The following is a 27,398-nucleotide window of genomic DNA, read 5'->3' as shown; positions in this document are numbered from 1 at the left end:
GAAGAAAATGCGAAGGTAATTTATACTTCCCTCTTTTTCATTTACAAAGTTTTTACATTAACTAAATTCAATTAATGCGTGGAACAGGAAATTTCTAAATTAACAGCTTTTTCTTGAAAGTAACTTAACTCTAACCAATAAAAAATCATTGAATTGCGATGATTAAAAAAGTTTAGGAAGAGGCTAATAAACATTCTTCATAATTAAAGAACTCGAACCAATTTATAATAGATCATTGAATTAGGAATAATTTAAAACATCTGTGAAGAGACTAAACCTTCTCCATAAAGAACTCCACCCAATAAAAGAAATAACTGAATTAAAAATATTTTAATTAAAAAGTGTGTGACAAGTCTAAATCTTCTTCATAAAGAACTCTAACCTAAAAGAAATATTTTGAAAAAAAAACTATAAGAAATAGGTGAAATATTTAAAAACGAAATTGTGAAAACTAAATTAAACCTTCTCCATATAAAGCATAAGAATTGTCTTCGGATAAAATCAAAATCACAAATTTGGAATATACAACCTATTCTTGATTTTAGGAATACTAGTCTTTAGGTACGCGCGTTGCGCGTGTATTCTGTCTTAATGAGTACAATTTTTTAAGGAAGTATATAAATTTTATGTTTGGCTTAGTACTATAAAAGAAAAGTTTAAGAAAAAAGTATACTTTTTAAGATAATAATTATTGATCCTATTTATCTAATTATTCAATAAAGAAAGAAACTCAGCCCTACTGCAATGCAGTATTTTCCTATACATATGCGGTATTTCCCTATTTATAATTTGTAGATGAGTATTTATATTTTTGGACTCCTATATTACATATATAGCTACAACATTTATATATGTTTCCTTATTTAATTATACAAGTACTGAGTATTATTTAATGATTATTCCTTCATTTCAATGAAAATGGTTGTAGATATGTAAGGTAAAAGTTGAGATATTTTCGTTGTTGTTAGATTTATGTGTTGACTCGACATTTGCATTCAATTTTATGTATTTATTTGAATTGAAGTGATAAATCTTTTTTAAATATTAGAATTTCGTACATAGTTCAAATAAGGAAGAGTTTAATAAATAAAACTTAATTTATTTCAAAGTCTTAAAAATTATGAGAATAATTTAATGACTATTTTATTTAGTGTAAAATCTAATTTTAAAGGGTAAAAATGGCGAATGATATTTCGCTAAGCGTATTCGTACTTTAATATAGATAGATAGATATATTTCAAAGACTTAAAAATTATGAGAATAATTTAATGACTATTTTGTTTAGTGTGAAATCTAATTTTAAAGGGTAAAAATGGCGAATGATATTTCGCTAAGGGTATTCGTACTTTAATATAGATAGATAGATATATAGATATAGATGTGGTCTCAACTTTCTTTTTTTATAGAAATTAAACATTCTTTTCTTTATCATTCGTTGTTGTGAAAATTAAGAAGAGACAAATATGAGTAGGACATTACATTTTCATAGCACTCATAGTAGTTAAAGTCTCGTAAGCATTTTACTAATTAAATACTATAAATACTTCATGGTTCTTCTGTAAATATTAAAGAAAATATTCAAAAGACAGTTCTAAGTTCTAAATTTTTAGTCTAGGTAAGCATAACTTCATTTGTAGTAGTATTTCATCGATAATAGAATTAAAACTATGATAGGTAGTGTATCTCTTGTTAACGAAAGGATAGGGGAGAAAAACGTTTTATGTTCGTTTTTTTCTTTCGTTTTAATAATTTATATAAGGTAAAAGTATAATAAATTTTGAAGTCCTAAATTTTAGTATTTTATATCTAGTTCAAATAAGTAAGGATTTAATACACATAATATAATTGATTTTCAAGTCCTAGATATTAGGAAAACGAATTAAATGACTATTTTGTCCGATATAAAATAAAATTTTAAAGGGTAAAAAAGGCGGATGGTATTTCACTAAGGGTTTTCGTACTTTTTTTTATTATTTATTTATTTAAATATGTCATAAGTTGGCATTCCCTTTCATTAAACTAGCAAAATATACAAAAGAGGGGCACCATACGTCACTGGAGTTACTAAATATCTCCAGCTATCAGATTCTACCTTAGAAACTAAAGCATCAAGGGAAAACTAGATGTACAAGCTCCTTCTTTCCAGCTAGATCCCTATATAAAAAATACAAATAAGCTCCAATTCCCAGTGCCAGATACACTTATGAATTTACAAAAATATATTCTTCTTTTGCTTATGCCTAAAAGAAACCATTTGGATGAAACTAACCTATAAGGCCCTTTTGCTGAGACTGGTAAATCTTGAGATGAAGTGATACTCAATGCATCGTTGTCAATTCCCCGCTTGGCAAGTGCATTCGCGACCTAATTAGCTTCTCTATAACAATGTTGTACTTCACAATTTATCCGAATAATAAGATTTTGGTTATTCTTGATCGTGTCCATCATCTACCAAGGTACCGTGGATTTGCCCTTAATCATGTCTATGACCAACAACGAGTCGCATTCCAGAATAATATTACACATGTTATAATGACTACACAATTTGATGCCAGCAAGAGCAACCTTCGCTTCAGCCATGTTACTGCTAGCCCTTCCAACTGCCTGAGCAAAAGCAAAGATACATCTTCATGTGTGATCCCTACAAATACCACCAATGCCCGCAAATCCTTCACCATTCTTACTACCATCTGTATTAATCATGATCCAAGAGTCAGGAGGTTTTCCCATATAATAGGAATGCAAACAATCCTAGGAACAAGATTAACTATCTGATGACAAATACTTTCTGAGTTGGTATCCCATTCTCTACCACTCTGTCTTAGCAAGAATCCATTTGAGATGAGTTAGAATTTGGTAAATAATTCCTTTCACATAGACCCTTTTACCTCCAAATTTCACGGCACATCTTGCCTTCCAGATCTCCCAAAATATAACCACAGGAGTAACTTGCAAGATAGTTTGATGAACTCTATTCTTAGGTTTAAGAACCCACCATCTCTGTATCATTGTAACAATAGGAATATCATTAATATTCCATCTTATCCTCAAAGGACCTCTGATGTTCGGCATGATATGCATATATTTAACCATTATTGCCTCACATTATAGTACTTTTAATCATATTTTGAGTATTAATTATATTAGTTTATATTTAATATTATATTTTAACTGTATAGGAATGAAACGGTGTGAAGATGAAGAAATTTGGAGCAAAACTGTATAAAACGTTGAAGGAAAAGAAAGGAAAATAAATGAATATAAAAAGGAAAGAAAAGAGGGGAACACCCTTTGGTGTTTGTCCCCAAGTGAAAGACAAGAAAAAGAGAAATAAGCAAGGTTTCTAACGTACAAAGAATTTGAAATTGAAAAACGTTCACTGCCTCCAGCGCCACGGCCAGTGCTAGGCGCTGGTCTGGAAGTTGAGATTGCGTGATTTTCCTATTATGCTCGGGATAAGGTTATTTCGGCCCTACATGATTTTAACTCGTATAAATGGGGTTCTAAACCTAATTTGGAGGGGATCTAACATAATTTGAAGGAGAATTCACGTGGAGGAACACACACCACGCTTGGAGGAGGCTTCTAACTAGTTTTTCTTCTCTTCTCTTCCTTTAATCTCATAGTTTATTAGTTCTAGAGTTTTGGGTGCTACATGAATGTTGTAGTTTGAACCTTGAATTGTTCTTATTATTTTATCATATTGGTTTATTTATTCAATCTTGAACTTAATTATTTGATTGCTTGATCACCAATTAAATACTATCTACGAATCTAGAATTGAACTCGGGAGAGGGAATTTTAGATTGCATATAAGATTGAGTTGAGCGAGATCTTGAACTCGAGCATCGGGAACGGATTTGCGGTTAGGATAGGAATATACCTAATCGCCTTGCTTGGTTACTATACAGGAATTATTAATACGTTCTTGTTAATTTTAATTCCATAGGAATATAGGCGTTAGGTTAGCTTGAATAGACGAGTAGTACTTCGGGAGAAGTCTACGAGTAATATTAACCCTGTCAATCAATAAATTAGATAAATTAATTAGACAATTTAAGTGGAAAACTCAATGTGATTGTTAGCCAACCCATAACTCTAGAATATCGTCTCTCATTGAATTCGTGTCTAAAATTTCACCAACTTGTTTCTTTAATTTCTTAGTTTGCTACTCTAGATTAGATGTAGTTAAATATTCATACTTTAGGAATCGCTTGAATAGATTAATTGTTTAGGTTTAATTTAGTTGATAGTTAATCACAAGTCCATGTGGGTACGATATCTGGACTTACAATCCAATATTACTTGTCGACCAAGTATACTCGCTTGTGCGTTTGGGAGCAACAACCTCCAAAATATTTCCATAGGTGAGATACCACCTTGCCACCAATAAAAGTACGATGATGTGTTTCATTTTGAGAGTCAAGACAACAAAAGCATTTGGATACAAAAGTATGACCAACTCTCATAATAGTGTCATCAAAAGGCAATTTATCTTTTAAGATTCTATGAACCAAAAAAGACATTTTAAAAGGCAAATATTTATTCCAAATGCTTTTGAAAAAATAGCTATATCCTTTCTCTACCTAATACAATTCCAAACCGATGAAGTAGTAAAGCTACCACAACTATTTGGCATCCACACAGGGAGATCAACAGAGTTATAGTTACCAATGGGAATTGATAATATCTGTTCGAACAATAATTCAGGAAGATGTAAATTAGATATATTCCACTTATTATTAACGATAACATCGCTAACAGCTTGATTGCATGGAGGTTCCTGCAAATGGATAATCTGAGCAATAACACCCAATTCTGACCAATTGTCCCACCATAAACTACTATTGCCTGAGTTGATCCTCCATAGTAGTAGCTCTTCCATCTTCTCTATGATCTTTATCAAATTATTCCAAGTGAGAGAATGATTTGATTTAACATTGTAGTAAACAGGGTGAGAGTTGCTGCAATATTTAGCTTGAAAGAAGTTAGACCACAATGTCTTGCAAGTTCTAAATCGCCACCACCTTTTCATAGTTAAACTATTACTAACATCAACCAACCTCCTGAAACCCAAGCCTCCTTCCTCTACTGGATAGCACAAATTATCCCAAGAACTCGAGTGATATTTTTGTTTTCCCATCTATAGACCCCGAGAAAAATTTGGCTATATAACTTTTGAATTGCTTAAAAATAGTTTTACGCGGTTCTATGGCAGAAAGCAAGTAGATAGGTTGAGACATTTTTTCATGCTTGATAAGAGTTGCTCTACCACCAATATATAGAAACTTACCCTACCAACCTGTTATCTTCCTCAAAAAATTTGCAATCATATCAATGAAGTGAGATATCCTCCGTCTTCCCACATACAAAGGGCATCCTAAATAGGTGATGGAAAAACTGGCATGATTGAATATATTATAATTTGTCTTCGCCTTTTAATATAGTATAGATATCATTCTCTTTCTTCTTATTATGGCCTCCTCTTCTTATTGGAAGATCATGGGGGCCCTTCCTTCTAGGCCCATGGGTTAATTTGTGTGGGTGTCCAATTGGAAAATCAAGAAGGCACTTTCATTTCAAGCCCAACATTACATGTAGGGGTATCAAATGGGCGGGTTGGGTTGATTTTGGGTAGGTCAAAAGAGGGTGAGTATTTTACGCGTCCAAAAGTTATTTGAGCTAAGATGAGCTGGGTCAAGATTGAATAAAAATCAACCCAATTTTAAATGGGTCGAGAAGAATTGAGTCAAGATGGATTGAGTTCAATAAATGGGCGAATTCAATAACCAACCCAACTTTGAACGGGTCAATAACCAATCCAACCTTAGACGGGTCATTCGGGCTTGAGCATAATATACTAGACATGCATAGTTGGTCTTTTAGTTGAAAGAAAACGTGGTGAGGGCCGGATGTTATTAGATTTTCTTGGTGCAGTAGTACTTGCTAGCTATTTCTAGGTTCTGCATAAGCGTTTAAGCTCGCAGAATTTCCAATTTTTTTCTCCTCCCCACTTGATGTGTGGTGAATTTAGGAACTTTGCTGATAAGAACTTGAAATGAGAATTACAAATTACTAGATATTGTAAAATATATTTTGTGACTAGAGTTGTCAGTTGTGCCTTTGGGGACGTCCAACAAAACTGGGACTAGAGTTGTCAGTTTGTTTTTGGTATTGCATAAACTTAAATCGAAGAAAACCATGTAGCTGTTGAGATTTCTGATAACGTGGAGCAGTTACCTTGACTGTGAATGCTCTTAGGATCTAGTGTTTCCTTTATTTTCCATAGCCATTTATTTGTTACGATCTGGTGTTTCTTATTTTTTTTTCCATCGCTGCTGCAACTTTGCTTTCCTAAGCGGAAGGTATATCAAAAACTGTCTCTCTACCTTCACAAAGCAGGGGTAAGATCTACGTATATACTACCTCTCCAGACTTTCACCCGTGGGATAATATTGGGTGGTTTGTTGTTGTTGATCTTCCCAAAGCAGAAAAAGGTATGTCCAATTTATAAGGGATTTATGAATGCAGAGTTATCAGATTTATTTGGTACATATCTTAGCAGAGTTAGGTGGTTTTTTCTAATTTCTTTTGATGGATAAAGTTATTCGGTATTTGCTGCAACACGAAAAGTTCCAGCATAATATACTGGAGATTGGAGCACCTGTGTATGAACTTTCATCATATTATGTTGGAACTCTAGCACACGGAAAGTTTCAGCATAATATATTGGAGATTGGAATACCAGTGTATGAACTTCCAGCATATTATGTTAGAACTCGAGCACATTATGAAATTTCAGCATGTTATGCTGGATGCTCACATGTAAAAAATTCGAACTCCAGCATATTATGCTGGAATATTTTTCGGATTTTGAACAGTGTTTGTCACGACCCAATTTCTCTTATAGGTTGTGATGGTGCCCAACGTCGCCGCTAGGCAAGCCGACGGTGAATTAGCCGTGTATTTATTCTTTTTAATAATTTCAAAATAGTTGATATTTATTTATTAAATAAGTGAGAAGTGAAAAATTTAATAAAGTAAAGCGACAACTAATGAAAGAGCGAATGTAGTGAAATAAATGCTCAAAAGACACAAAGTCTCCTAGCATGTTTCCAAGACCTGGTGTCACAAGTGTATGAGAAACTAGTAGAATATATAAAACACTAAGCTACTGTTTGAAATAGAGTAGATAGAAAGTAAATACAAAGAGATAATGTGGGTGATGCAGAACGGCCTCAGAGAGCAGCTCACCACTAAGCCTCGGGGTAACGTGGGTGCACGCCTGGGTGACTGCCAGATGCACCTGCCTCAGATCCTGCATGTTTATTGCAGAAGTGTAGCATGAGAACATAAACAATATGTACCCAGTAAATATTCAGTCTAACCTCGAAGAAGTAGTGACGAGGGGTTGACATTGACACTTAGTATGGGCCAATAATAAAATATAAAAATTCTAAATAGGCATGAAATATGTGAATAATAAAAATAACACAATGGCAAGCAATGAATAAATGATCATTTAACTGATAGTAAATTCCAAAATCTCTATCTAACATATACTAGTTCCAAATTAATTTCGGACATTAAATAAATTATAACCTCTCAAGCCATAACATAATATCAAGTGTAATCAGGCTCTGAGTATTATCATATACGATTTATGCCAAGGTCGTACGGCCCGATCCAAAATACTGTATGCACTGCCAAGAGTCGAACGGCACGAACCAGAGATACATCTATTATACTGCTGATGACGTCCAAATCCACTACTAAAAAGTAAATGGACACGGTCGCATGCAATATAATTTACCTAACTATGAGTCGGGGTCAAATCCCACAGAGAACAATATGTAGGCGATTAGGAATGTAGGAAAATTATCACTTATTATGCAATGCCAAACACTTAGAATGGTGGTTGAGAAAATATTATAGCTAAATGCGAAAATGTAAACTAACCTAGAAAGCAAGTAAAATGATCAATGGCTACAGGCATGGATACATCGGGAATTACACTCAAGTAACGATCCAATATATTTTATAATTTTATAAATATGAGCGAGTTTATTATTTATTAGCCTCAGATAATAATTCTATATTAACTTCTCTCGAAAACTAACAAGACTTCCTAATTGAGTTATCCCTAAAACAATTAAGATATTAAGCACACCCGAATATGGCTACAAGTAGTTCATTCCTATCCCTAGGTAGAATCTATAAAGTGAGGGTTAACGTCTCAAGTTCTTGTTAATTAATCTTTCCCAACCCCGAATTATTTTTTCTAAAATCAATCCGAAGTGAATGGGCGAATCCTAGGGTTAGCTAATCCCTTTGGAAACATTTAAGAACAAGAATAATTAAAGAAATAACAGCTCGCTTCATAATAAATAAAAATCGTTTAATACATAAGCACAACAAGGTATTTAATCCACACTTTAAATATGAATATTTCCATAAACAAGATTTAAGTATTGAAAATAAATACTACACACTGAGATATACAATACAAAGCAAGGAAATGGAGAAATGAGCATAAAGGAGTAAGAAATTCTCAACCAAAAGCTTCAATTCTTCAAGGCCCAAGTGTGTGTGCAAGAACCCTAACTCCCAAAACTTGTTCTCTATAGTATATGGACTTAAAATAAGCCAAAGATGTTTCAAGATATGATTAGATCATGTATTTGTGGGTTTGGAGTTGAGAAAATGTGAAATGTCAATACTGCCCAGGTCAGAAACCCGTTGACCGCACCTGCGGAAAGATCCTCGCAGGTGCAGCTCCGCAAATGCGGGCCTTCAATCGCAGATGCGTGAACTCAGGGGATTTTGCCTACTCCGCAGATGCGGACATCGTGGCGCAAGTGCGACTCCGCAGATGCGGATAAACCATCGCAGGTGCGAGCCCATATAGAATTCCATTTCTCCGCAGATGCGGACAAAATTATCGCACCAGCGACTCCGCAGATGCGGTCCTAGTGAAGCTTAACTCCGCAGATGCGTCCTTCCAGCTCGCAGATGCGAGGTCGCATATGCGGACAGTGTTCCGAAGATGTGGAATCACTGAAGGATTTTGCACTTTTGTACTCGATTTTGCTCAATTCCGCTTCACTTGAATTCAAGTCTCTTCGTGGCATCATTTACTTGAAAATATAGCAATACACACCATAAACAACCTCACATTATAATTAAAGGACGCAAAATCTAAAGAAAAGAGATTGGAATGAGTGGTAAAATCACCCCTCATCAACACCCCCAACTTAAAGCTTTTGCTTGTCCTAAAGCAAATCAAAACCAACAATTCAGTGAGGTTCTACCATTTAAAGCATAAATGGCAATGCTATCCTAAACAAATCACATTCTCTAATTAAGCACCATACTTATGGATTTTGTTGGTACTAATAATTAGGCTCAAGCATGTGAATCTCAACCAAACAACTCCCTCATTCAAAATCAACTTTAAGAAATGCAAAGGAGTTTCAAAATAATCAAGTGACAACAAAAAATCTCAAGAAGTGACTCAAAAGCACTAGTCTACTACATATGCTCAATTTACTCATTTCGGGATACATCAATATCACCAATCCATCCTAATTCATATGCCCTCACAAGAAAGAAAGTCCCAAAATCACCATATTTACAATAACAACACAAGGGACAAATGCACAAAGACACTCACTCTCAACACTTTCAAGCGTTACAAAATATCATGCCATAAACTTGCCCTTATTTTAATTCGCCGCCTATTCAAGAACATTCGTTTGGAGATCCCACAAGGACTTTTTTAGCTTGTAATGTAGGTTTAGGGAAGGGTAGGATAAGCATTTGGGATACAAGTGACTACACTCTCCTTGAACACTACTCACATTTGTCTTTCTTTTTGCACTTTGCTTCTTTTTAAAACACATCGCCCTTATTGGCATCTAGTTAACAACATAGAACCACCTTAAAGTACCTCTCTAATCTTCTCAAGACTCCATATTTATATATACACATATTATTCTCTCCCTTTTTTTTTCTTTTTTTTTTACTATTTTCTTTTGGAGCTTGAGTAACTTTATATGAACAACTTTGAGGTATATGTTTCTACCCTCAATGTACAACCCGCGATAAAATGGGTAACAAGGGAAAGAAGACGCTTTTAAGTTTTGATATCCATGAGATTAGTCATACTTGCTTTAGAGAGAATTATGTGAAGCAGTTAGGGCCACGAAGAAGGAAAATAGGAGCTGAAATTGTACCTATTCAACCTTTTTCCATATAGCTTTGTAAGCTATTTAGGCAACTAAATCCATTCTTTTGCTACCACAATAATGGAAATATTATCCTTTCTATTACCTCTAAACCAAGAATTGGAACTCTCCAATTTCCATAGAGAAGGAATTAAATTACTTATTGTTTGTGCTAACACCACACATAAGTTCGATAACACAATCTGCTTGCTAGTTTTGATTAAGATTTTGAATTGCACATGTACAGCCGTGATGGAACATATTACTCCACTTATATTGGGAGGAAAACGGAACAATGAGAAGGAAAAAGATGAAGTATTCTACTGCTGTATAATTCATGCAATAGAATTGATGCATATGTTAACTGTCTCTTTCTCTGCTTTAACCTTTATTTATGAGGAGAAAATAATTTCTTTTGGGAAAAACCTAAACATCCACTTCCTTCCAAATATAGTTAGTATTGACGACTGCAGTCTTTTACAATAGATAAGAATCTATGACAAAAAAAGAAGACACAATCACAAGTTGTATTTCTTTTACTAAGTTTTTTGCTTTTCCTACAAGAAATGCACCAACAATGTACATACCAAAGAGTACGTTTCTGAACTCGCTATTGGGAATTGAAAAAAATAAACAGAAAATATTATCATCACAAAAGAGAATGATTTCAACATGCACGAGTTTCTCTTCAAATGCTAACTTTTTTCACGTCTCCTATCTACTAGAAGTTGCGCGACCAATCATCTGCAGGTAGAAGTGATTTCAGAGATCATGCAACCAATCATAAGGAACATCAATATTAACGCCTTCCAATATTCCATTCATCGCTTCCCAGAATTCGCTGTTATTTGTCTGATGATCAGCTCCGTGGCCTTGCTCAATCTCAGCAGTCAAAAGTTGATCATATGCTTCTTGTTCCAAGGTAGTCAAATTTGTAGTTGCATCCTCTGTAAGCATGGCCATCATATTATTTTGGTTCCCCCATATGGTAACTTGATTTCCTTCATCACTATTAATCAACAATTGGCTATTCTGGTAATTCAGTCCACTCAAATAATCATCTGGCGCATATTCTGCATGCAACATTGTATTTTCAATGAACTCATTGTGAGTCTCGTTCCCTTGACAAACTGTCGCCGGTTGCAATGTGCAGTAGTCATCATCAGGTCCATGCAACATAGCTTTGATTATTTGAGCGAGCTCTTGTTCATCCATAGAAACTGCATCATCCCTCACTATTTTCTCTCTTTTATTCTTCTTGATTCGGCACACAACAATATCCTCCTTAGGAATATTATTTTCTCTAAAGAAATCATCCCCGACGAAATACTCTAGCCAAATTTTGTTATGCTCTCGTTGTTTACTTCTACAATGAAACTTGAAATTTCTTCTAAACCCCACCACAGTTCCCTTACCATTCGTGATAGGAACAATACCTGTTTGGCCTTTCCATGTCCCGTTGGCGCAAGTTCGACGAACCCTTGTATGCTCGCTCTTCTGCTTCTTCAACCGAGTAAAAAAATAGCGAACTTTCTCTTCAGAATTAGAATCAGCTCCAAATATCTCCCATGGTGGCCGATCTCCATAAATATCCGCATGTTGGAAAGGGTATTCACTCGACAAAGTCTCGCCCTTTAGAAATCTTTTCAGAAAGTTGATCAACTCTGCATCAGTTGGGTGAAACCGAACACCCATAATACGCCGGCGTGCAGCTGGTAGCGTCGACATGGCTTTTTCTTGTGTCTGGAGAATCAACCCAAGAGTGAGACAAGTAACTACCGCAAAACCCAAAGAGAAGAACTACTGTTTCTCTCGAAGTTCGAAGACAAGAACAATGAAAGTAAACCCTAAACGAATGGCTTGGAAGCTAACTAACGTGAATGCTTAGTGGGCTATTTATATCTGATCAGGTTAATTCCAACAGAGAAAATTTGAAATAAATTTACTACAGAGGGAAAAAAGTGTTGATATGTGGGGGAAGGTTACGCGAGCTTGGGACTCAAGCTACTTTCTTTCCCTGAATTTTATATTTCCTAAATTATTTACTCTTGATCTAACTTTACGGGCAATTTATAAAAAGAAAAACAAGAACTAACTTAATACTCGATATTTTAAGATAAGAATATGATAAATAGTCTCCTTACCTTTTCGTTTTATTTATTTTAGTAGCTAATTTCATTCGTTGAATAGAAAATTTAAAATTAACTGTTCTTGGGATCGAAGGTTATCGATCCTTGATGCTCAAGTTGCTTTCTTTCCTTAAAACCACTCCTAAGTTTTTTCACATTTTAATTGACTAATTAACATGTGGTTTTAACAGAAGAAACTGAAAAGATAATAGTTTCCTTTATTTTTTTCTTCATTTATAATTTATTTAATTTTTCTAGCTCCATTCATTCAATAGGAAATTTCTATTTAACAGTATTTTACCTGAAGAAAATGCGAAGGTAATTTATACTTCCCTCTTTTTCATTTACAAAGTTTTTACATTAACTAAATTCAATTAATGCGTGGAACAGGAAATTTCTAAATTAACAGCTTTTTCTTGAAAGTAACTTAACTCTAACCAATAAAAAATCATTGAATTGCGATGATTAAAAAAGTTTAGGAAGAGGCTAATAAACATTCTTCATAATTAAAGAACTCGAACCAATTAATAATAGATCATTGAATTAGGAATAATTTAAAACATCTGTGAAGAGACTAAACCTTCTCCATAAAGAACTCCACCCAATAAAAGAAATAACTGAATTAAAAATATTTTAATTAAAAAGTGTGTGACAAGTCTAAATCTTCTTCATAAAGAACTCTAACCTAAAAGAAATATTTTTTAAAAAAACTATAAGAAATAGGTGAAATATTTAAAAACGAAATTGTGAAGACTAAATTAAACCTTCTCCATATAAAGCATAAGAATTGTCTTCGGATAAAATCAAAATCACAAATCTGGAATATACAACCTATTCTTGATTTTAGGAATACTAGTCTTTAGGTACGTGCGTTGCGCGTGTATTCTGTCTTAATGAGTACAATTTTTTAAGGAAGTATATAAATTTTATGTTTGGCTTAGTACTATAAAAGAAAAGTTTAAGAAAAAAGTATACTTTTTAAGATAATAATTATTGATCCTATTTATCTAATTATTCAATAAAGAAAGAAACTCAGCCCTACTGCAATGCAGTATTTTCCTATACATATGCGGTATTTCCCTATTTATAATTTGTAGATGAGTATTTATATTTTTGGACTCCTATATTACATATATAGCTACAACATTTATATATGTTTCCTTATTTAATTATACAAGTACTGAGTATTATTTAATGATTATTCCTTCATTTCAATGAAAATGGTTGTAGATATGTAAGGTAAAAGTTGAGATATTTTCGTTGTTGTTAGATTTATGTGTTGACTCGACATTTGCATTCAATTTTATGTATTTATTTGAATTGAAGTGATAAATCTTTTTTAAATGTTAGAATTTCATACATAGTTCAAATAAGGAAGAGTTTAATAAATAAAACTTAATTTATTTCAAAGTCTTAAAAATTATGAAAATAATTTAATGACTATTTTGTTTAGTGTGAAATCTAATTTTAAAGGGTAAAAATGGCGAATGATATTTCGCTAAGGGTATTCGTACTTTAATATAGATAGATAGATATATTTCAAAGTCTTAAAAATTATGAGAATAATTTAATGACTATTTTGTTTTGTGTGAAATCTAATTTTAAAGGATAAAAATGGCGAATGATATTTCGCTAAGGGTATTCGTACTTTAATATAGATAGATAGATATATAGATATAGATATGGTCTCAACTTTCTTTTTTTACAGAAATTAAACATTCTTTTCTTTATCATTCGTTGTTGTGAAAATTAAGAAGAGACAAATATGAGTAGGACATTACATTTTCATAGCACTCATAGTAGTTAAAGTCTCGTAAGCATTTTACTAATTAAATACTATAAATACTTCATGGTTCTTCTGTAAATATTAAAGAAAATATTCAAAATACAGTTCTAAGTTCTAAATTTTTAGTCTAGGTAAGCATAACTTCATTTGTAGTAGTATTTCATCGATAATAGAATTAAAACTATGATAGGTAGTGTATCTCTTGTTAACGAAAGGATAGGGGAGAAAAACGTTTTATGTTCGTTTTTTTCTTTCGTTTTAATAATTTATATAAGGTAAAAGTATAATAAATTTTGAAGTCCTAAATTTTAGGATTTTATATCTAGTTCAAATAAGTAAGGATTTAATACACATAATATAATTGATTTTCAAGTCCTAGATATTAGGAAAACGTATTAAATGACTATTTTATCCGGTATAAAATAAAATTTTAAAGGGTAAAAAAGGCGAATGTTATTTCGCTAAGGGTCTTCGTACTTTTTTTTTATTTATTTATTTAAATATGTCGTAAGTTGGCATTCCCTTTCATTAAACTAGCAAAATATACAAAAGAGGGGCATCATACGTCACTGGAGTTACTAAATATCTCCAGCTATCAGATTCTATCTTAGAAACTAAAGCATCAAGGGAAAACTAGATGTACAAGCTCCTTCTTTCCAGCTAGATCCCTATACAAAAAATACAAATAAGCTCCAATTCCCAGTGCCAGATACACTTATGAATTTACAAAAATATATTCTTCTTTTGCTTATGCCTAAAAGAAACCATTTGGATGAAACTAACCTATAAGGCCCTTTTGCTGAGACTGGTAAATCTTGAGATGAAGTGATACTCAATGCATCGTTGTCAATTCCCCGCTTGGCAAGTGCATTCGCAACCTAATTAGCTTCTCTATAACAATGTTGTACTTCACAATTTATCCGAATAATAAGATTTTGGTTATTCTTGATCGTGTCCATCATCTACCAAGGTACCGTGGATTTGCCCTTAATCATGTCTATGACCAACAACGAGTCGCATTCCAGAATAATATTACACATGTTATAATGACTACACAATTTGATGCCAGCAAGAGCAACCTTCGCTTCAGCCATGTTACTGCTAGCCCTTCCAACTGCCTGAGCTAAAGCAAAGATACATCTTCATGTGTGATCCCTACAAATACCACCAATGCCCGCAAATCCTTCACCATTCTTACTACCATCTGTATTAATCATGATCCAAGAGTCAGGAGGTTTTCCCATATAATAGGAATGCAAACAATCCTAGGAACAAGATTAACTATCTGATGACAAATACTTTCTGAGTTGGTATCCCATTCTCTACCACTCTGTCTTAGCAAGAATCCATTTGAGATGAGTTAGAATTTGGTAAATAATTCCTTTCACATAGACCCTTTTACCTCCAAATTTCACGGCACATCTTGCCTTCCAGATCTCCCAAAATATAACCACAGGAGTAACTTGCAAGATAGTTTGATGAACTCTATTCTTAGGTTTAAGAGCCCACCATCTCTGTATCATTGTAACAATAGGAATATCATTAATATTCCATCTGATCCCCAAAGGACCTCTGATGTTCGGCATGATATGCATATATTTAACCATTATTGCCTCACATTATAGTACTTTTAATCATATTTTGAGTATTAATTATATTAGTTTATGCTTAATATTATATTTTAACTGTATAGGAATGAAACGGTGTGAAGATGAAGAAATTTGGAGCAAAACTGAATAAAACGTGGAAGGAAAAGAAAGGAAAATAAATGAATATAAAAAGGAAAGAAAAGGGGGGAACACCCTTTGGTGTTTGTCCCCAAGTGAAAGACAAGAAAAAGAGAAATAAGCAAGGCTTCTAACGTACAAAGAATTTGAAATTGAAAAACGTTCACTGCCTCCAGTGCCACGGCCAGTGCTAGGCGCTGGTCTGGAAGTTGCGATTGCGAGATTTTCCTATTATACTCGGGATAAGGTTATTTCGGCCCTACATGATTTTAACTCGTATAAATGTGGTTCTAAACCTAATTTGGAGGGGATCTAACATACTTTGAAGGAGAATTCACGTGGAGGAACACACACCATGCTTGGAGGAGGCTTCTAACTAGTTTTTTTTCTCTTCTCTTCCTTTAATCTCATAGTTTATTAGTTCTAGAGTTTTGGGTGCTACATGAACGTTGTAGTTTGAACCTTAAATTGTTCTTATTATTTTATCATATTGGTTTATTTATTCAATCTTGCACTTAATTATTTGATTGCTTGATCACCAATTAAATACTATCTACGAATCTAGAATTGAACTCGGGAGAGGGAATTTTAGATTGCATATAAGATTGAGTTGAGCGAGATCTTGAACTCGAGCATCGGGAACGGATTTGCGGTTAGGATAGGAATATACCTAATCGCCTTGCTTGGTTACTATACAGGAATTATTAATACGTTCTTGTTAATTCTAATTCTATAGGAATATAGGCGTTAGGTTAGCTTGAATAGACGAGTAGTACTTCGGGAGAAGTCTACGACTAATATTAACCCTGTCAATCAATAAATTAGATAAATTAATTAGACAATTTAAGTGAAAAACTCAATGTGATTGTTAGCCAACCCATAACTCTAGAATATCGTCTCTCATTGAATTCGTGTCTAAAATTTTGCCAACTTGTTTCTTTAATTTCTTAGTTTTCTACTCTAGATTAGATGTAGTTAAATATTCATACTTTAGGAATCGCTTGAATAGATTAATTGTTTGGGTTTAATTTAGTTGATAGTTAATCACAAGTCCATGTAGGTACGATATCTGGACTTACAATCCTATATTACTTGTCGACCAAGTATACTTGCTTGTGCGTTTGGGAGCAACAACCTCCAAAATATTTCCTTAGGTGAGATGCCACCTTGCCACCAATAAAAGTACGATGATGTGTTTCATTTTGAGAGTCAAGACAACAAAAGCATTTGGATACAAAAGTATGACCAACTCTCATAATAGTGTCATCAAAAGGCAATTTATCTTTTAAGATTCTATGAACCAAAAAAGACATTTTAAAAGGCAAATATTTATTCCAAATGCTTTTGAAAAAATAGCTATATCCTTTCTCTACCTAATACAATTCCAAGCCGATGAAGTAGTAAAGCTACCACAACTATTTGGCATCCACACAGGGAGATCAACAGAGTTATAGTTACCAATGGGAATTGACAATATCTGTTCGAACAATAATTCAGGAAGATGTAAATTAGATATATTCCACTTATTATTAACGATAACATCGCTAACAGCTTGATTGCATGGAGGTTCCTGCAAATGGATAATCTGAGCAATAACACCCAATTCTGACCAATTGTCCCACCATAAACTATTATTGCCTGAGTTGATCCTCCATAGTAGTAGCTCTTCCATCTTCTCTATGATCTTTATCAAATTATTCCAAGCGAGAGAATGATTTGGTTTAACATTGTAGTAAACAGGGTGAGAGTTGCTGCAATATTTAGCTTGAAAGAAGTTAGACCACAACGTCTTGCAAGTTCTAAATCGCCACCACCTTTTCATAGTTAAACTATTACTAACATCAACCAACCTCCTGAAACCCAAGCCTCCTTCCTCTACTGGATAGCACAAATTATCCCAAGAACTCGAGTGATATTTTTGTTTTCCCATCTATAGACCCCGAGAAAAATTTGGCTATATAACTTTCGAATTGCTTAAAAATAGTTTTACGCGGTTCTATGGCAGAAAGCAAGTAGATAGGTTGAGACATTTTTTCATGCTTAATAAGAGTTGCTCTACCACCAATATATAGCAACTTACCCTACCAACCTGTTATCTTCCTCAAAAAATTTGCAATCATATCAATGAAGTGAGATATCCTCCGTCTTCCCACATACAAAGGGCATCCTAAATAGGTGATGGAAAAACTGGCATGATTGAATATATTATAATTTGTCTTCGCCTTTTAATATAGTATAGATATCATTCTCTTTCTTCTTATTATGGCCTCCTCTTCTTATTGGAAGATCATGGAGGCCCTTCCTTCTAGGCCCATGGGTTAATTTGTGTGGGTGTCCAATTGAAAAATCAAGAAGGCACTTTCATTTCAAGCCCAACATTACATGTAGGGGTATCAAATGGGCGGGTTGGGTTGATTTTGGGTAGGTCAAAATGGGGTGAGTATTTTACGCGTCCAAAAGTTATTTGAGCTAAGATGAGCTGGGTCAAGATTGAATAAAAATCAACCCAATTTTAAATTGGCATTCCCTTTCATTAAACTAGCAAACGCTGCAAGATACGATGATCGGTGTAAACCTCACAGGATACCCCATAAAGATAATGCCTCCAGATAATAAGAGCATGAACTATCACGGCCAACTCCAAATCATGTACAAGGTAATTCTTCTCGTGGGGCTTCAGCTGACATGAAGCATATACAATAACTCGCCCATCTTGCATCAATACACAACCCAAACCAACGTGAAGCATCGCAATACACAGTATACATCCCTAAATCGGAAGGCAAAACTAACACCGGTCTTGAAGTCAATGCGGTCTTGAGATTTTGAAAGCTCGCCTCTAAATCATCGGACCATCAAAACGGAGCACCCTTCTGGGTCAATCTAGTCAAAGGTGATGCAATAGATGACAAGCCCTCCACAAACCGATGATAATAACTTGCTAACCCAAAGAAGCTCCTGATCTCGGTCGCTGTGGTAGGACGAGACCAGCTCTGAACTGCCTTGATCTTCCTGGGATCTACCTTAATACCCTCGACTGATATAACATGCCCCAAGAATGCCACAGAACCTAACCAGAACTCACAATTGGAGAACTTAGCATATAGCTTATGTTCCCTCAAGGTCTGAAGCACCACTCTCAAATGTTGCTCATGCTCCTCCATGCTACGCGAGTAGATCAATATGTCATCAATGAAGATAATGACAAATGAGTCAATATATGGCCTGAACATCCGCTTCACCAAATCCATAAATGTCGCTGGGACGTTAGTCAAGCCAAAAAATATCACTAGAAACTCATAATGGCCCTATCTAGTCCGGAAAGACGTCTTCGGAATATTCGAATCACGAATCTTCAATTGATGATACCCTGACCTCAAGTTGATCTTAAAGAACACCCTATCACCCTGCAACTGGTCAAACAAATCATCAATACGCGGCAACGGGTACTTGTTCTTAATGGTAAATTTGTTCAACTGGCAGTAATCAATGCAAATCTGCATCGTCCCATCTTTCTTCTTCACGAACAACACCGGTGCACCCCAAGGCGACACACTTGGTCTGACGAACCCCTTTGTTTGAAACTCCTCAAGTTGTTCTTTCATCTCCTTCAACTCTTTTGGAGCCATGCGGTACGGTGGAATAGAGATAGGCTGGGTACCTGGAGCCAAATCAATACAGAAATCGATATCACGATCTGGTGGCATGCTTGGAAGATCATAAGGAAACAAAATCGGAGAACTCCCAGACCATGGGCACTAAATCAATCGCCGGAGTCTCTGTAGTAGTATCCAGAACATAATCTAGATAAGCCAAACAACCTTTCTCGACTATGTGTCGAGCCTTCAGAAAAAAGATAGTCCGACTAGATGCACAGACAGACGAACCCTTCCACTCTATTCTAGGCAACTCTGGCATCGCCAAGGTGACAGTATTGGCATGGCAATCAAGGAAGACATGATAAGTAGACAACTAGTTCATGCCCAGGATGACCTCAAAGTCAGCCATATCAAGAAACAGAAGATCCCCTCTAGTCACATAACCACAGAAAGTCACGATACAGGACCGATAGATCTGATCCACAAACATAATCACCCACTGGCGTGGACACATATACGGGAGCACCTAAGGACTCGCGAGGAACACCTATAAAATAATCAAATAGAGATGAAACATATGAATATGTAGACCCTGGATCAAATAGTACCGAAGCATCCCTACCGCAGACAAATAATACTCGTGATCACGGCATCTGAGGCTATTACATCTGGTCTGGCTGGAAAGGCATAGAGCCTAGCTAGAGCGCCACCTGACTGGCCTCTACCTCTAGGACGTCCCTCCGCCTCTGGGCAGCCAGATGACTGGTGCGGCAGCTGGTGCTGTAAACATAGGCTGATGACCTTGTTATACTTCCTTGCCCCGAAGTCTGGGGCAGAATCTCTTCATGTGGCCAGGATCCCCGCACTCAAAATAACCCCTCAGAATGGTGGACTGCTGACCTGAAGTCTAGCTCTGATGGCGTGAATACCCACTGGAGGAACCCTGAATAGCTGATGGGTGGTAGGAGCTCTCTGGTATAGCACTGAAATAGGGTCGCACTGGAGCACCCCGAGAAGGTGGCGGTGCTGGATATGTGGGCCTGCTAGATTGAAACCTCACAAACTGACCTCTACCCCCAGATGGAGCACCACTGAACCCTCCAGAATATCGAAATTGCTTGTCCCTCGTCGTCTGCTCTCGGCCCCGATGACGAACACCCTCGATCCCCCGAGCTATCTCCACAACTCTTTTAATTAAAAATCTCGCCACTACTTCACCGATGTTAGTTAAGATACTTACTGAGTACATGGGTTCATTGTACTCATGCTACACTTCTGCACCTTACGTGCAGATCTTGGAGCTGCTTAGCTGTGGAAGACGTAGCCTAGCATTGAAGACGTCACAACGTTCCAGATTCAAGGTACCTTTTGTTCATGGTAGTTAGAACTTAAAATTTTATTTATGTAAACTTCAAATAGATATTGTATTTATTCTTTATACTAGTTTGTAAATCTAAATCATTGTGGTTCATGACTTGTACTTCCAGTCCTTGGAAAATTGTATAAATTTTAGTTATTTCACTTATTGGCTTCACATATTTCCTTACAGGTTATTATGTGTGGATCGGGTAGCACGCCGCCACGGGTATGTTGTTTGGATCGAAGAAGTTCCCATCTCAACCTCTCGGGCCATAGTGTCTTGGATACCAGAGTGCAAACCCGCAACAAACCTCTGCACTTGCTCAGCATCAGTAGGAAGTATCATAAGTGCATGACGAGACAACTCAGAGAATCTCACCCCATAGTCGGTCACCGACATCTGAACCTGCTGGAGCTGCTCGAACTAAAATCACAGCTCTTCCCTCTGAGAGGGTGGAATATATCTATCTAGAAAGAGACGTGTGAACTAGTCCCAAGTCAAGGGAGGAGAACCTGCTGGCCTGCCGAGAAGATAGGACTTCCACCATCTACGGGCCCTGCCCTTCAGCTGAAATATGGTAAAGTCCACCCCGTGGCACTCCAATATCCTCACGTTCTGCAGTATGTCCCTGCACCGATCAATAAAGTCTTGAGGGTCCTCATGTCGCTCACCTCCAAAGACAGGAGGATGTAGCCTGGTCCATCTATCCAATAGCTTCTGCGGCTCGCCGGCCACAGCTGGTCTGGTCTCAGGTATAGCTGCTGCAACTGGCTGAGCTCCGCCCACGAGTAGTGCACCCGAGGTCTGATATATGGCAGTTGCATACCCTGGACCCTGAGCGGTAGGGGTCTGTGCTCCCCCTCCTGCCTGAGATGTGGTTGGGTCTGTTGGAAATAAACCAGCCTGAGTCATAGAATCCATGAACCGCAGCATACTGCCCATGACCTCCTAAAATCCTGGTGCGGACATGAAGTCCACTGGGGCCGGCTCTGCTACAGGTATCTCGTCCTGCTCCTCAATAATAGGATCCTCCACTGGATCCACTAGTGGCATAATTGGAGCAACTCTAGAACGCCCTCCTCCTCTACTACGAGCTAGAGCGCTCCCTCTGCCTCTGCCTCTGCCTCTGCCTCTAGCAACCGGGGGAGCAACTCCTCTATGGACGGTTACATCTGTCACGTGCGTTCTCATCATCTGTGAGAGAATAAGAGAAAGATTCTTAGCACAACATCAATTTCACGATAGGAGATGAAGAAAGAGTAGTTTCCTAATACCCTATAGCCTCTCGAAGATAAGTACGGACGTCTCCGCACCGATCCGCAAGACTCTAACTTGCGAGATCTACGTGAACCAAGTGCTCCGATACCATGTTGTCACGATCCAATTTCTCTTATAGGTCGTGATGGCGCCCAACGTCGCCGCTAGGCAAGCCAACGGTGAATTAGTAGTGTATTTATTCTTTTTAATAATTTCAAAGTAGTTGATTTTTAATTATTAGATAAGTGAGAAGTGGAAAATTAAATAAAGTAAAGCGAAAACTAATGAAAGAGCGAATGCAGTGAAATAAATTCTCAAAAGCCATAAAGTCTACTAGCATGTTTTCAAGACCTGGTGTCACAAGTGTATGAGCAACTAGAAGAATATACAAAATACTAAGCTACTTTCTGAAATAGAGTAGACAGAAAGTAAATACAAAAGAGAAACCGTGGGTGCTGCAGAATGGCCTCAAAGAGCAGCTCACCACTAAGCCTCGGGGTAACGTGGGTGTGCGCCTGGGTGACTGTCAGATGCACCTGCCTCAGATCTTGCACGTTTAGTGCAGAAGTATAGCATGAGTACATAAACAACATGTACCCAGTAAGTATTCAGTCTAACCTCGAAGAAGTAGTGATGAGAGGTCGACATTGACACTTAGTATGGGCCAATAATAAAATACAGAAATTCTAAATAGTCATGGAATACGTGAATAATAAAAATAACACAATGGAAAGCAGTGAAAAAATTATCCTTTAATTGATAGTAAATTCCAAAATCTTCATCTAACACATACTAGATCCAAATCAATTTTGGTCATTAAATGAATTATAAGCTCTCAAGTCATAACATAATATCAAGTGTAATCGGGCTACGAGTATTATCACGCACGATTTATGCCGAGGTCGTACAGCCCAATCCAAAATACTATATGCACTGCCGAGAGTCGAACGGCAAGAATCAGAGATGCATCTATTATACTGCCGAGGAGAACGGCCCACTCCCATGAGAGTAGAAAAGTTTACCTCGCTCGCGGAAGTACTTGCGACGCGAGTGGACATGGATTTTTCAAAGTTATTACGTATTTCTCAATTTTTCCCAAAAATAAGAAATCTAAATTGGAAATTTGCAACTTTAAAATCTCTAGTCTCAGCTCTATTTAAGACAATTAATATGCATAATAAACATAAAAGTACAATTTAAGCATGATATGGATCTAAGACTACCCGGATATTTCATGAAATATAGTTACGCACGGACTCTTGTCACCTAGTGTGTACGTAGCTCCCTCCCCACACAAGTAGTACACAACAAGATACACCTAAGGGGATGAAATCCTCTTGCAAGATTAGGCAAGAGACTTACCTCGTTCTCAAGCTCACTTCCGGCCCACAAATTAACTCTAAGGCCTCAACTTGGTGCCGAACAATCCGAAACTAGCCAGATGTTATATACATTAATCAATATACACTCAAAAGTTAATAATTTATCTATTAGAATAATTACCAAACCCAAATTGGAAGATTCCTAAAATTTACCCACTGGCCCACGTGTCCGTATTCCGGAATTTTTTGAAGATAATTGTTACTCATAACCTCTCAAACACAAATATATAATTTTCACCTAATTCCAAAATTATTTTCGTGGTTAAATCCTATTTTATCAAAACCTAGATTTTTCAACTAAATCCATAATTTCTACACTTTATGTGTTAAGAATTTACCCAAAATACATGTATTAAACTCATCTCATATAGAAATTACTTACCTAAAAGTGCTTGATGAAAACCCCTTTTCAAAGAGCTCCAAAATCGCCCAAGAGGTGAAAGAAATGAGCCAAAATTGTCTAAGTCTTCGACTTAAATGAACCTCACTGCCCAGCGGTTTTTCGCACCTGCGGAAGAATTTTTGCTTCTGTAGGACCGCTCTTGTGGTCGATTATCTGCATCTGCGGAACACGCACGAGCGACGCCCAGCCGCACTTGTGGGGAAATCTCGCATCTGCGAGCCCGCTTCTGCGGCTCGCCTCGTGCACCTGCGACCATGGCCAGGCTGCCTCACTCCGCACCTGCGAACCCTTTCATCGCAGAAGCGAGTCCGCTTCTGCGGACCTCGCTGACTCCCTGCCTTTCCGCTTCTACGAACGAAATGCCGCACATGCGGTACCGCTCCTGCGGCCCTTCCCACTGCAGGTGCGAACGCACCAAATGCCAGCCACCTTCAGCTCTTCTCCAAAGAGCAATCTAGCTCTGTCGACCCTCCGAATCCTATACAGGGGCCCCGAGGCCTCGACCAAATATACCAACAAGTTTGTAAACATAAAACGGACTCACTCGCACCCTTGGAATGCGTAAAACAACATCAAAACTAAGAATTGCACCCCAAAACTAATCGAATCAACTTATGAATTTCAAATTTTTTCCAACTTACTCTGAACGCGCCGAATCATACTTAGACTACTCGGAATGACACCAATTTTTGCGTGCAAGTCTTAATTCACCATACGGAACTATTCCCGAGCTCGAAATCCCAAACGGGCCTCGATAACACCAAAACCTATTCCAAACCAAATTTAAAGAACTTGAAGAACCTTCAATGTGCCAACTTTCAATATTAAGCGCTGAAACGCTCTCGGGTTATCCAAAACTCTATCCAAATATACGCCCAAGTCCAAAATCATCATACGAACCTATTGGGACCGTCAAATCCCGGTTCCAGGGTCGTTTAGTACAAGTGTTGACCCAAGTCAAACTCAACCCTTTTAAACCAATATTAAGGAACTAAGTGTTCCAATTTCAATCCGAACCCTTCCAAACCCGAACTAATCCTCCCCGCAAGTCATAAAATAGTAAAAGCACATACAGAGAGTCTTATTTAAGGGAACGGAGATCTTAAAAGCAAAACGACCGGCCGGGTCGTTACAGTGTTTTTGTTCAAATTTCTCTTTACATGAAAAGTAGCTAAATTTCGATTACTTTTGAAACGATGGCTATTTTTCAATTACCACTTGTAAATCTGGCTATTTTGAATTTCTCCCAGTAGACGATAACTCTAAAGTCCAAAAATGTCCAGATAATTCATCAAAACTTGCATTAGGCATGAATTGTTTTCCCAAATTGTGACTGACATCACAACTTTTGGGATGCGACTCTTCCCTTACGTGAATGTAAAGTACTTTATGTACCGGCGTGTCCTTTTTTCATTAGGCATGAAACTGTTTCCCAATTTGTGATTGACTATAATGTTCTTTAAATTTTGAATGCCAAATTTTCTCAGCTGAAATTCACTACATTTTCCTTACGATTCCAATAAACAAGGATCCCGTTTATCTTTAATTCTTATAACTCAAAATTGAAGACTATTGGGACCCTAGTTTTCTTTTAGCTGAAAGTCTGTTGGACATTAATTAATTCCAATTAATATATTATTTGCCACATTGCTTGTTTCCTAACCCTTGAACGGCTACATTTGTTTCTCTAATATTTAGCATGCTTACATATTCTTAGACAGTACTACTTGGTCTACATATTACTAAGTTTTACAAACTAGTATCTACTACTCCTATTAATTTAGAAAACCTTTCTCTGATAAGCCCAAAAAAAAGGAAGATAATAATGGGCTTGCTGGATAATTGACATTTTAAAAGAAACGACGAAATTTATTTGAATAAACATAATTTTTATCTTCAGTTGGGAAAAGAATGTCTAACAAACATCAGAAGTTAACTCTTTTTACATGTCTATCTGCCTAGTAGAATTGGTGCCACCAATCATCTGGAACAATGTCTTCTATTCCATTCATTAGTGCTTCCAAGAAGTCACTGTTATCTGTGTTAAGATCAGCACAATATTGCTCATGAATGCCCGGGAAGGATTGACTATATGCTTCTTCTTGTCTGCAGGCTGTTGTATTTGCTTCTTCTGTCATCATGTACACTCTGTTGGTGATGGCCCTATGATTCTCCAATGTAGCTTCATATGTATCATAAGTGGTCAAAATTTGGCTATTTTTATTAAGTCCTCCCAAATAATTATCATGTTCATGTTCAGCGTTCATAATCTGATGTTGTTGATAAATTGTTGTTGACTGTGTACTGTTGTATTCAGGTTCACGCAACATAGCTTCTATTACTTGAGCAACTTCTTGTTCCTCTATAGTTACCCCATTCTTCATATTTCTCTCTATTATAATATTCTTCTTGATTCGGCTGAGAACAATATCTTGTTTAGGAATATTGTTTTCCCTGAAGTAATCATCCCCCACGTAATGTTCTCTCATCAGTCAATTAATCTTATCTTGCTTTGATTGTTTACTACTCCTAGTTCGATAAACAAAACTTTTTCTGAATCCCACCACAGTGCCCTTACCATTCTTGATAGGATCGCGATGGTTTGGCCTTTTCACGTCCCGTTGGCGCAAGTTCGACGAAATCTTTTATCTGATTCCTTCCGCTTCTTCAAAGGAGAAATAAAGTAGCCAACTTTCTCTTCAGGATGATCAGAAATCTCCCAGGGTGGCCGGTCTCCATAGATTTCCCCAAGTCGAATAGGGCATTCACTGGGTAAAGACTCACCCTTCAAGAACTTTCTCAGAAAGTAGATCAACTCTGCATCAGTTGGGTAAAATCGAATACTGGGAAGCCGTGATACCATCGACATGCCGGTCTTTGATTTGCTATTATGAATAAAGAAATTACAACAAGAATCGCAAGAAAAAATAACCCTTCAATGATCGATGATCTGCAACTGTTCTTGATTCTGCTGTGAAAATACAGAAAGAACTAAGAATTGGAGTATTGTGAAAGAAAATTTAAATTCGCAATGAAAACAGAGAGAGAAGAAAGAATGAATTACTACTACTATGGAAGAAGAACCTGAAAGAGTACAGTTCAGGTTCTTTATAAATAACTAGGTTTCTAAAATAAATTTACGCGGAAAGACTAATTTTTTAGGAAAGAACGAAGTTTAGGAAAAATAGGAAAGTATTTGATAGTTATAAAGCTGGGTATTAGGAAAGAACACAGGGTTGTTGCTTTTGGCGGGTAGTTTTCAGAGTATTCTTTTTGGGATTACACTTGGGACTCTAGTTATCTTACCTTTTTTTCATATCAGAACTTATTTATTTTAACTAACTTTATCCTATCAAATACTAGGAATTTTTAAAATTAACAATTGATTTTACAGGAAAAACTTTCATTTGCAAGTTAATTGTCTAACTCAACATTCTTTTCACAGAGAAGGAAAATCAAGTTGCTTTGTTTTTAATTTGAAGTTATTTACAGTAAAATTAAAATTTATCATTTTATTAACTGATGAGTG

The 27,398-nt window shown here is 36.4% G+C and overlaps 2 protein-coding genes across 2 annotated transcripts; both read right to left on the bottom strand.

Moving 5' to 3' along the window:
* Window positions 1-10,988: 10,988 nt before the first annotated feature.
* Window positions 10,989-11,954, bottom strand: LOC104109644 (NAC transcription factor 29-like). Its single transcript, XM_009618997.2, has one exon. The coding sequence runs from the start codon at window positions 11,952-11,954 to the stop codon at window positions 10,989-10,991; it is 966 nt and encodes a 321-aa protein (XP_009617292.2).
* A 5,283-nt stretch (window positions 11,955-17,237) lies between these two features.
* On the bottom strand, window positions 17,238-17,798 carry LOC138908429 (uncharacterized). Its single transcript, XM_070199095.1, has one exon. It carries the CDS (start codon window positions 17,796-17,798, stop codon window positions 17,238-17,240), a length of 561 nt encoding a protein of 186 aa, XP_070055196.1.
* Between the last annotated feature and the right edge of the window lie 9,600 nt (window positions 17,799-27,398).

This window comes from Nicotiana tomentosiformis, chromosome 3 (genome assembly GCF_000390325.3).
Source record: "Nicotiana tomentosiformis chromosome 3, ASM39032v3, whole genome shotgun sequence".
NCBI lineage: Eukaryota > Viridiplantae > Streptophyta > Magnoliopsida > Solanales > Solanaceae > Nicotiana > Nicotiana tomentosiformis.
This window is presented reverse-complemented; position numbering and strand designations above follow the sequence as displayed.

What these genes read in the sequence shown, in the direction of transcription:
- LOC138908429 (XM_070199095.1), bottom strand. Translation starts at nt 17,798, where the DNA reads ATGGGAAAACAAAAATATCACTCGAGTTCTTGGGATAATTTGTGCTAT.
- LOC104109644 (XM_009618997.2), bottom strand. Translation starts at nt 11,954, where the DNA reads ATGTCGACGCTACCAGCTGCACGCCGGCGTATTATGGGTGTTCGGTTT.